We start from the raw sequence: 12,713 nt of genomic DNA on the forward strand, positions 1-12,713 counted from the left end.
ATTTCTTAATTTATAAAACATTGAGCATAGTAAGATTTGTGATAGTTTATGCATATACTCTTAAATAATGGCGAGGATGATGCAAATTGAAGATGACATGATGTTATACTTGGAATAAAAAAATTCTCTGGTGGTTTCCATATTACCCACGTAGCACAAATCATTATATATTTTTGGCCTTTTAAAATGTTAGGCCACCAATCTGATTGGTCATGGCATTAGCATGCTTGGTTTGGAACCGTCCAAATTATTTTCATTTTATTAATGTAAGATAATCTTTCTCTTAATTATAAGAATATCTATATTTTAATGACATCCACATTAGAATCTATGTATATAGATAAAAGATTTGATCAAAGAAAAAAAAGAATATAAGCTAGTATAAATTTTATACACTAAAAATTCAATTGATTTGTTTCTTGTAAGTTACATGAAATTGAAATTAGGTTTTTTCATGTCAAAAGATGGTTAAAAGATTAAATTGTTTATTTTAGAAAATTATAACAATTTTCTAACATAAGAAAACTAAATGTTTCTACCACAATAACATTGTGGTTTACCTGATTCTTTAGGCTTGTATAGTGTTCAATGGACCTCAAAGATTAGTTTAGATGTGCGTAAGTTGGCCTAGACACCCCGGTTATAAAAAAAAAAAAAATTGTTTGTGAGATCACTTAGTATTAAACCTATCTATTTCATTCAAAAAATAACAAAAACACCCTTATCAAGATGTTTTGTTTTTTTTTTTTTTTCATAATCTTTGTAACGAGAAAAATGAAATAAACCCAAGAAACTAATTTGATTGGGATTATAAAAAAAATCAAGACTTTCATAATTGAACAATTAAAAATGTATAAAACTTTATGTTAATATAAATTTTAGAGAAAGGTAATGAGAATATTGAATAATAAACAGTATCAATGATGGTTAATTAATTGTATATAATATATAAAGCGATATCATGAATATGAGTAAATTAATATAGATTAAGAGGTTGGTTGATGTTCGGGTTTCCAAATGAATGGGGACAAAGTGGCCTCTCACAATCATAATTTTACATTGACCCCCATCATCATGTTCGTCACCCTCGTGTCACCTTTCTTTTATTTTATCATATCTAACATTTAATATATGCATTCAAGAGTGGCCGTCCCACGCGCCTCCGTGGCTCCGGTGCACCTCACAAAAGTCAAGCCCATCTTGCTCATGGCTAAGACTAAGAGAGTTAAGTTATGTCCTTTGTAATAGAGTTGTAATTAAAAGGAGATTAATTAGATGATGAAATGATAATTAAGCTAGTTTAAAAAGTGGATTTGTTCTCAAAAGATGTTTTCTCTGAAAAAAATTCAAAATATTTATTAATTCCATCCAAACAAAACATAGCTAATTGAGTGAAGTTAGGAGAAAAAAGTTAGAGACGACAATGTGAAACCAGTTTGGTCTCGCTAAAAGTTTCTCACTGACTTTCCTTCACTTCTACTACTCACCGTATTTCAAACCAAAACAATTATTATCATCGCATTTTCTTTTAATATTTTGCCAAAGGTTTCCACGCAGTTTATCTAGTTGGGATTTAGTAATTAATTTGATCTTAAATGAGAGAATTATATCATATTATTAGAAAACAATTGTTATAATGGATCACAAAAGGCCAAGCTAAAATATTGACGGAGCTCGTTTATATAACTATTTTCAAAGGCCATATATATTTTGATGACAAAGCCAATAATGCAGGAGATGGATGAAATTTGACTAGCAAAATAATTTTTTGGTAGAGTGGAAAATTTCCAAAAGACTTCAAATTTATTAGAAGATTAATTGTCCAATGTCCATTGACGGCCACTTTGGGCAGCTGGCTTTAGACTCTGTGTATTAGACCACTTCAACACGACCTTGGGACAAATACAATCACACCTGGTTAATTAATTTACTATACTATTTACGTCTATATCACGTCCCAACCAGCCAACTACTTCTCTAATCCAACGGTCAACATGAATTCATCATCGTACATTATTATATGGGAGAATTTTGAAACTACCCCTCACTTTTTACTAAACTAAACTTATGATACTTTTGTGGGAAATTGTCAAAGAACCACCCTTGACCCTTACGCCATCTAATTCCTTTAACTTAATAACTTGCAAGATGAAATTTACATAAAATTATTATTTTTTCCTCACTTTCGTTATATTTTGAAATTGTTTTTGCTATTTCCAAGATTCAAAACTCTAACCAAAATATATATTAATAATATTTTATATTTAATGAGAGTGAGGGTAAAATAAAATTTTTATGACTTGCAAGTTATCAGAATTGGATAATGTTAGGGTTTAGGGTAGTTTTTGATATTTCCTAGAAAAGTGCCATAAGGGGGATGATTAGCAAAAAGTGAGGGTTGGGTTTGAAATTCTTCCATTATTATATCACTTAAATATCTTAACCTCATATCAATCCCAGGTCACCAAACTAATTATCAATTCTCTTTCAACAATCAAACCAACGTTCACTGTTGCATCACCACATGATGAACGGTGGTGATGGATGAGTGTAGTGTGATTATCAGTGAGCAAAGAAACACTATGATGAATTGTGGGAACAATATGTAAAGCATCAATGCACTATATAAGCTAAGAAGGAGATCATTATCACCACAAACCTCCATAGTTTCCCTTTATATTAGCCACCTCCAAACACTATCATCACCATTGTCGGCCTCTTTCTTCTCTTCAACCTCCACCATTTTCTCTCTCCCTCTTGTGTTTCTTGCAATACCTTCCAATACAGCAAAACAAAACACAACACAAACGGTGTCGTTATCGTTCTTTCTCCTCTTCCTCTTCAACAAACATGAGACAGTACCAGGAACTCAACCTGCAAAGAAGCTCAAAAAAAATCATTCCTTCAAACTACATCAGGTCAACGTCGGTCTCGTCGATACCTGAAAATGAAGAATTTTCAGGTAAACTTCTCGTTAGAAGAGATTCACCGATCGCTTTACAAAGACTAAACAAAGTTCATTCAAGGTTCACTTCTCTCATTCGTTCACTTCTCCATGCAATAACTTTTCCCACTATAATTCTTCCCACGTGCAAGTGGTTATCGATACCGACCCATCTCTCTATAAATCCTTCTTTAGGCCGGAAAGTCACCGGAACTTTATTTGGTAACCGGCGTGGCCATGTTAGTTTTGCCGTTCAAGATGATCCCCGGTCTGAACCGGTTTTGTTGTTAGAACTGGCCATGTCTACATCAACTCTGGTTAAAGAAATGGCGTCCGGTTTGGTTCGGATAGCGCTTGAGTGTGAGAAAGCTCCAGTTCAGGCCGGACGCGGTCGGCCCGGGAAACTGTTTCATGAGCCCATGTGGACTATGTATTGTAATGGGAGGAAGTGTGGGTATGCGCAGTCCCGCGCGTGTGGGGATTCCGATTGGCACGTTTTGAGCACCGTGCAAAGCGTGTCGGTAGGCGCAGGGGTTATTCCGGTGGTGGAGGACGCACGGAAGACCGGTGTGTCTGAGGGAGAATTATTGTACATGAGGGCAAAATTTGAACGAGTTGTTGGTAGCCGTGACTCAGAGGCATTCTACATGTTGAATCCAGATAATAACGGAGGACCTGAACTCAGTATTTTTCTGCTTAGAATTTGAAGATTATTTATCAATTGAAAAAAGGAAAAAAAAAAAAAATACAATTGTCTTTGGGAGTTAATGACTCTTTTAGATGTTTAATTAGTTTTAAATTATTAGATTATTTGAAGTTGGGAGTTGGAATCTAATTAAAGTGCATTAGAGAGAATTTGATTGTTGTACTTGTTTCTATAAATAGTTTGAAATAAAATTAATGTATGAGGAGATGGTTTAATTTTGTAAAAATGAAATATTTATGTTTAATCTGGGTGATTTCAAGAAAGTGGGAACATTTCTATGAAAATGTTTATATAGAACAATGTGTTAATGCAAAACAATCTTCCTCTAGAGATGGATATCATACAAACGGCGAGCCATTGTTATTGTTTAATTTGAAAATGGTAAAGAAAGAGATGATGGATGTCTGTGTGAAGCTGCACATTACATAACTTTTATGTAATAACAAAGTAATGAGCACGCCTATGTTCTCAGCCAAAAGAAAAAAAAAAAAAAAAAAAAAAAGTAGCATGGATTTCAATTTCAATGCGAGTTGGAAGAACCAAAGTTTTTTGCAATTATTTAAGTTCATTTCTTTTAGGCAGTGTCATGGAGCCCAAAAAAGTTGCAACTACTTCAATACCAAATATATATTGCATAATGTTTTTCTATTCTTCTTTTAAAGAATTGTAAAGCAATTTGTGGATCAAATATGTCTATTTAACTAATTAAATATTGCTAGTAAAAGCAAGAAATTATTTAAAAACAAAACAAAAGGGTTCGCAGAAACATAAAAAAATTAAACGAAAAGAAAAAGCAATGTAGTATAAAATTAAAAGCATATTTTAAAAGGATCTGATGATTGCCATTTCTCCTTTGATATGGATTTATATTGTAATTAATTAATTAGCGAGCAGCTGTTATTTGCTCATGCAGATACACAATTATATGTTTGATTACTAATTATATATGTAAAAGTAAGAAAATATAAACAAGTGTACAAATTAAGAAGCAGATTTGGAAAAGAATGGAAACAGCCAAGAGAACACTTTCATTAATAGAGTAAACAAGGTTTAAAATTCTATGAGATTGGATCTGTACTTGATTGCATGCTTCATTTAATTAGAGGAGTTTAAATTCTAATGGAATGGCACACCACACAGCTCCATTATTTTAATTGAATTGGAAATTGTCTAATTAATATGTACGAGTGTGTTTTCCTATATATAGTCAGTTGGACCGAATTGTAGAGAAATTGTAAAGACAATATAATGTTTCTAGCATGTACATTAATAATATATGCAAACATGAATATGTTTATACTTAATTTATTAAAATATTTACTAATTAATGATATACTATATGTTTAGTTTGTAATTTGATGATTTTTAATAGCGAAAATGGATCTTATTGGAAATATACATCAAATAACACGTTAAACTTATAAATTTGAATCAGAATTAACATCCTCGAAAAACCCTTTTTACAACTCAAATAGATTCAATCAATTAAAATATTTAGTGCCCTTAATAAGAATTACTTCATGAATCTTTACATTAACAGTACAAATAAGTATAATAAATGTATCGCGTACATATGTTAATACATGAAATTAATTTACTTAACCATATATTAGATGATAATTTCCACATTAATGTTGATCTAATGATCTACAAACACTGACTATCAGTACATAGTAAAATTCTTCCATCGAATATGATATGAATGTAAAGGGTACTTTCCTTCTGCACTTACTTATAAAATAAAAACAAAGATCAACAAATATGTCAGTTAGCATAAACTGGCGAACCAATGAACTGTAGAGGAAGAACAAAACGACGGAGTTCCCATTCTGGCTTGTAATCTGGATAACAGGCACGCTCCATGCAGATCAATCCCACATGCTTACAAACTAATAATAATCCAACCAAAACATCCGCTGAAAAGTGAAGCTAATACAACTAAGACAACCTTTTTTATATTCATAGATTCCTAAAGTGTCGAAGGTAGGAGACTTGGGCAAAAGCGGGATGAGATTTGTTTTAGGTCAGAAGATATTTTTCAGATATTTTTGTGGCTGCTTTTATATTACAGTAAGTAGGAAAAAGATTTTTAGCAGGATCGATATTTAGTTTCCTCTATACAATATCTTTTTTTTTCAAATTTCTAAAGATAATTTCCTCATATAATTGATGTGGTAATTATATATCAAATAATTTTTGTTTAATTTGGTAATGAAACTGTATAATCATCTTTAGAGAGACTCAAGTAACATTATCTTGTTAATTAGGATAATAATTAGATCGATCGACTCTTCATATTAGATTGGAAGTTTTAAGAGTTATACCAATTAACACCTTTATCTCTCGTCCTGTCCCAATAAATATACACAAAAAAACAAAAAATCTTTAACGTGAAACGTTGGGACACAGTCAAGAGAAGGAAACAACAGTCGCATTTTCCTCTGAGGAATGCATGCAAGAACTAATCGCTAATGTGAGAATAATAAATGTTGAGTTTCAATATGGATAACAAGGCACGGTGTACGCAGATCAAAACCACATGCACAAAAAATAACAAGCTTGCTTTATGGTTTACATTGGGAGACAAATCCAAGCTTGAAATGCGCTGAAAAGTGAAGTGATCCAACTAAGTGAAGTTTAATATATTGAAGGAATGTATACATGTCAGGTATTTATTTAACTTATACTTTATTCACAATTTGCTTCGTCAATGGCATGGAGACTTCAGATTCTACAATTGTTTTTTTATTTCATATTGTTTGGTGGAGATATTTTTAGGCTTAGATGAGGTAGACTTACAAAATTATAATTGAATAAATAGATAAGCTCAAAGGATCCGACAATGGCATCAGTATTGCAACTCATCACCTAACACAGTGGCATCAATGGAGCCAATCCTGGTCGTATTATAAATAAAATTCTAGTTAATTGACTCCATTTCAATATAATTTAATCTAGTTATTATTTGCCTCCCCAAGTACAATTTAGTCCCCAAGCATAACTCATTGAAAAGTGTACGTATTAGAGGAGCATATGATGATCTCTTTAATTAGTTATAATAATTTCACTCTCAATACCGATCTTAAATGTCATATCTAATGTGATGGATGTTTAATTAGTTATAATAATCCTTCCAGACTTGTATGAGTACGTATAAGATCAAGAAAATTTAAGATTCCATATAAAAATTATCATAAAAAGAAGTATATATAAAAAAATTCTTGTTTATTAGCATCAGAAATAATTACAATGTTTCAAGTGGTGGATGTGAATTGTGATATATATAATCGATAGATAAAAATAACACAAGTTTATCAAAGCTACGATAAGAAAAAAAAAAAAAAAAGATTGGATAGAATTTATCTTTCATAATATGTCACATTATATTGTCGTTTGTTAAGAATTGGACAAAAATATCTTACTTAATTGTGAAGTAGATGGAGATAATCCTTGTTGGGTAGCATGAACTGGTGAAGCACAAAATCATGTTTTCACCAATAAATAATGACTAAGTTTGGAATTTGTAGTAAGTCATGGCTTCCAATTGAATCGGAATATCACATGCAATGCATTGTGTGCGATGTGCTTTCAAATGAAAATATATGAACTCCAATATTATATTAAATGTAGAATATTTATTTTTATCGAACTTATCAATTGTGTATGTATGCATAACAGTTATGTGTATACACTTGCTGTCAATCCTTTTATTTGGCTTGTCTCATCTATTGTGTATGTGCACATCAATTCTTAGTGCACATAGTTTGCCAGACATGTGTCTTGACTTGTTTCGTCTCGAGTGTGTGTGTACAATAGTCTGTGCTTACACTCTCGCTTCAGACTTTTTGTAACCCAACACGAGTTGTATGTTTGATAAAGAGAAAAATATTATTATGTTTATCTTTGTCTCTTGATATTTATGACATTTTTACATGTGCCATATTTTCCTTAAGTGATTATAGGGAATAAAGTTATCTTTCCCAATTTGTTTTGTAGTCTAAACCAAAAGAAAGAATATTTTCCTTATTTGGACAAACATAGGTCAACTCCTTGTTGGTTGACATGGCACTGTTTTGTTGAGTAAGAAAACTTTCATTATATAATACTCTTTCTTGTGTAAATGAATATAACCTTTTGATCTTTTATTTCATTTTACTTCAAATTTTCTTAAAATATTCTTTCTCTTAAGGTTCAAGATTCATTTTCCATTTTATGCCAAAACCTCACCATATCAAACAAAGACTTGATGACTCTTAGAATGTGGTTCCTTTGCTAATGCTGGTGCGTGGCATCGGTGCTTGAAGCTTGATGGTTTATAAGCTATTTTCGAGTGTGTTCCCGGCAAGAGGAAGCTCCAAGGAGTTGCTACACGTTAAGGATTCAGAGTGTGGTGCTAAGTATAAAGTTGAACATGAAATTCTTTTTACTGTAACTTAAATGAGCTTTGAACTATATCTTGTAATGTGTTTTTAACTTAGTGGATTGCTTTGATATGAATAAGGTCCCATGGGTGTAGGCTAAAAGTGGATTTAGCTTAACCATGTATATGGTTGTGTCTTTTACTTTTTGCACTTGTGTTTGATGTGGTTAAAAACTAGAAATCTCTTAATCAACTTGGTAAATCATTCCTCTACACTTAAAATGGGTAATTCAAAACCAAAGTGGTTTAACCAATCCCCAACATTAAAGATCCATAAACCGTATAGAAATTAGATTTCTAACTTATAAGCAGGCAACATATTTCTGGACTTGAACCTGCAGATCTCAGAATATTATGTCGAAAAAGATTTTATTTCTTAGATAATAATAAAATTTAATTTAATTATATTAATTAGTTTGCTTGGAAGAAAATATGAATATTCATAGACCTGTTTTGGTCAAAGTAATCAAAAATAAAATAATACATGCCACCTCATCTTACAGAGTTATACAGAGACGTGTATGCAGTAACGTTGATGCAATGCAAATTAAGTATAATTAATTAAGGAAACAAAAATCGTTTTATTTTTGGTTACTGTATGTGGATAATTGAGAGTTGAGACAAAAGATCAAATTGTGGTTTAAATTTAAAGCAAGTCAGATAAGAATAAGCATTTTATATTGGGATTTACGTTGATTAATAAGATGAATATTGAATTATGTGGCTAAATTTAGGCGACTCTTTTCCGATAAGATTGTGCAGACCATATATTTGGCAATCTTTATTAGTGGTCAATTTTCATTCACTTCTTTCTATATTATTTTTCAGATTCAACTTGTTCGATGTCCAGTAGATTTGATTGGGTTTTTTAGTCAGTTTATTATTTACTCTGGATCAACAGGAAAGATGGAGGAAATCTATACAGGAAAGAATGAGTAATATATTGAGATCATGCAACTCATTAAGTGCAATTAAAAATATTGCTTATTTTTACAAGATTTTGTTAAATTATCGCTTACCTCAAACATAAATAGGTGGTTAGCAATTATCTCAAAGATAATTGTTAAACTAGAAGTAGTGTTTAAAAATTAAGACAAAGTAATCCAAGGGAAGTAAAAAAATAATCGTAATTGAAATCTTTCTCTTAGTCTTAAGTAGGGATGAGAAGCGAGCCGAGCAGTTCGCGAGCTACTCGAGCTCAGCTCGTGAAAAGCTCGAGCTCGACTCGATTGACTTTGAGTCGAGCTCAAGCTCGAGTGGCTCGTTTAAGGGATTGAACCGAGTTCGATCAGGGTGAAGCTCGGCTCGATAGGTTCGCGAGCCTTATTGTGCTCGAAGGGCCAAATTGTAAGTTTTGTAACTTTTTTTTATTTTCAAGTTTTTAAAATGACAAACATCCCCCTTCTCATAATAAACTCGAAGCTCGAGCACGAGCTCGAGTATCCACTCATACTCGCGAGCTCGAGCTTGAGCCCAAGTATTGAAGTTCGAACGAGCTCGGCTCGAACTTGAGCTCGACATTGTTCATCACTAACTGAGCTCGAGTGTCCAGATACTCGGCTCGGCTCGTATACACCCTTAGTCTTAAGTATGATTGTTGTTAAGGCCAAAAAATGTCCTCAGCCAAATAGGCTCAAAGATGGAGACACCTCCAACAAAGATGAAAGCTCAGGCCCAATTCCTATGGGGCCCAAATTAGAGTTCTGTAGATGAGGCCCATTCAGTATACTTTTCCAGCTTCTCACCATCTGGACCCCAGGCCTCCTGATCCTGGAACACCTTTTGGGCTTACAGTCAACTCGGAGCCCACAGTCGCCTACGAACCACACTACTACTTGAACTTTACTAAGGAAGTCAAATACTATCCCAATTCCTCTAAGGTCCGTATCCTAGGCACGCTAGGACTCCCTTTCCTACTGAGATAAGGGAATCAAAGGTCCCACTCTTTGGGAGGACGACCGCTGCAAGGACTCCCAATCCCACCAGGATTCAAAGACCATGCAAGCACTATTTAAACAGGGGCCAGCCCCCTCACAAGGGACAGAGACATTACACCTTCAAACCCTGGGGTTCCCACTTGAGAACTTCTCATTACAACTGTAGTCACAGTCCCCGACTAGACTTTCGGTAACCTTTCCTCTTCCTAACCTCACTAAACTAGCCTTACTCAGCCTTGTTAACTTGAGCGTCGGAGTGCCTACAACAAACACCACCCCGGTGTTTTCCATCTGCTTCACGCTTGTTTTCTTACGTGTGCAGGTGCAGCAGATCGCTAGTGGCTTGAACCTCACAGGATCAGTCCCTCTTTCCGTAACGGTAGATTTTTGCATCTACCTTTTGGTGTCCACCGTGGGGCCTCTGGCAATCATTTGTCTCACAAACCCTGCTATGTAAAGAAACTCTCTATGGCTGACAATTCTGATAACGCTAATCCTGGCCTCGAGGCCAAACTAGAGGCTCTAACCGCCCTCATGCAATAGCACTCAGATAAGGTGGCCGCACTGGAAGCTGAGAACATCGCCATTCGGATTGAAAATGGCTCCATCTAGGCCGAGAACCAATCTCTAAAAGAGAAGGTAAGTCAGTTTTATGAACTTGAGCTTCTGCCTTGTCAGGTACAACCCAATCAGTTTCGCACCTCGGTTCCGTCTATACAGCCTCTCCAAACTCCAAAACACAGACCCACAATCTCAGATACAAGGTCGCGCCAACTATGTTCATCATTAGTTGATGATTCAGCCCTGACTAATAGTGAACGGGGGCTGCCGATAGAACCACTCTCGGTCGATTCGCTTTAAGCGCGAGATCAAGGCATCCAAATGATAGAAAGCCCACTACAACAAGAACCATCCATCCTCGCTGTCCCATCTCACCTTCAGTTAGTCATTCCTACATAAACTCCACCTAGCTCGGCTCATCCTTAGGGGTCGAGCGGTCCGTAACTCCTTTAATCCATCCTGCTCGAGCCCATTCATCCCAACAGGCCGAGTGAATCCCAAATAACCCCCTTTATGATCTATGTGGGGCGAAACACCTGATCGGCCACAAAGGGAGTCATCCAATTAGAGGGAATGAATAGGGATCAAAGCTACCAAGTGGCTCACAACGGAGTGATCCATCAGACTACACCATGCAGATTGACCCACCAAAACACACCAGGTGCAAATCGCGTGGCCAACCAAGTTAATCAGGATGACTTAGTGGTATCCACATCTCCCATGGAGCAGATATTGACCAAGAGACTGGCCGACATAGAGGCAGTGATGAGACGCATACCCGGAATGTCAATCCCAATAAAAAAGAGCCAACCTCACTGCTATGCCAATTCATCATTCGTAGACGCAATCGCATTAGCCAAGATACCACACAAGTTCACCATCCCCAGCATAAAGCCTTACGATGGCACAACCGACCCAGATGACCACATAGCCTCCTACAAGCAACAGATGTTTGCCGTATCGATACCCCGAACACTGAGGGAAGCCTGCATGTGTAAGAGCTTTGGTTCAAGCCTCTCTGGCCTAGCTCTTCAATGGTACACTAACTTCCCAAATTGTTCAATCAACTCGTTCGCCCAGCTCACCGACACCTTCGTTGAACAATTCGTCAATAGTAAGAAACTCGAGAAACTATCGGCTGATCTGTATAGAGTCTATTAGAAGAGGAGGGAGCCGCTGAGAGAATACGTTAGCAGGTTCAACAAAGAAAAAATCTTCATCTCCCCAATAGAAGTATACATCGACGACATGCTCATCAAGTCCTTCGTAGCCGAGTAACACCTAGACCACCTCAGTCAAGCCTTCATAGTCCTGAGGAAATATGAAGCTCAATCCAGCCAAGTGCTCATTCGGGGTCTCATCTGATAAGTTTTTGGGATACATGGTGACTCAGCGTGGGATCTAGGCTAACCCTGATTAGATCCAAGTTGTCTTGAACATTCTCTCATCCACATGCATCAAGACATCCAGCGTCTCTCTATAAGAGTGTCTGCCTTAAGTTGGTTCATCTCTTGGTCAGTCGAAAAGTGCCATCACTTCTTTGTGGCCCTTTGAAAGTCAAAGCAATTTGAATGGACCCCAGCTTGTGAAGAAACCCTACAACAGCTAAAAAGGTACTTGACTTCTCCTTCTCTACTTTCTAAGCCACTAACTAAAGACAAATTGTACACATACTTGGCAAACTCGAAATTATCTATTTCAGCCATCCTGATTAGAAAAGACAATGGAAAACAACTGTCGGTCTACTATATAAGCAAGTTGCTCCTCAATGCTAAGAGCTGGTATAGTCAGTTAGAAAAGCTGGCACTTGCGCTCATCCATACATCTAGGAAGTTTCGACCCTACTTCCAGTGTCACTTCATTGATTTCCTCACCACCTACTTGTTCAAGAAAATCCTACAAAAACCCAAGCTCTCGGGACGACTCACCTAGTGGACAGTCGAGCTGAGTGAGTTCAATGTCTCTTTTCGACCGCGCACCGCCATCAAGTCTCAAGTGTTAGTAGATTTCATATCAAACTTCACTCCTAACACTTCCAATTAGGCGAAGAGAGAGTTACTATGCTTGACGAGCAAGATCCCTTTGAAGTGGACTCTTTTGATCGATGTGTCAAGCAATGTAAATGGAAGTGGTTTGGGTATAGTA

The 12,713-nt window shown here is 35.7% G+C and overlaps 1 protein-coding gene across 1 annotated transcript; it reads left to right on the plus strand.

The window, feature by feature from the left end:
* The first annotated feature begins 2,668 nt into the window (after positions 1-2,668).
* On the plus strand, positions 2,669-3,913 carry LOC116146791 (protein MIZU-KUSSEI 1-like). Its single transcript, XM_031432235.1, has one exon. The coding sequence runs from the start codon at positions 2,851-2,853 to the stop codon at positions 3,649-3,651; it is 801 nt and encodes a 266-aa protein (XP_031288095.1). The 5' UTR covers positions 2,669-2,850; the 3' UTR covers positions 3,652-3,913.
* The last annotated feature ends 8,800 nt before the right edge of the window (positions 3,914-12,713 follow it).

This window comes from Pistacia vera, unplaced genomic scaffold (assembly GCF_008641045.1).
Source record: "Pistacia vera cultivar Batoury unplaced genomic scaffold, PisVer_v2 Contig483, whole genome shotgun sequence".
Classification (NCBI taxonomy): domain Eukaryota; kingdom Viridiplantae; phylum Streptophyta; class Magnoliopsida; order Sapindales; family Anacardiaceae; genus Pistacia; species Pistacia vera.

Excerpts from the sequence above, each read along its gene's own strand:
- LOC116146791 (XM_031432235.1), top strand. The coding sequence starts at position 2,851 with ATGAGACAGTACCAGGAACTCAACCTGCAAAGAAGCTCAAAAAAAATC.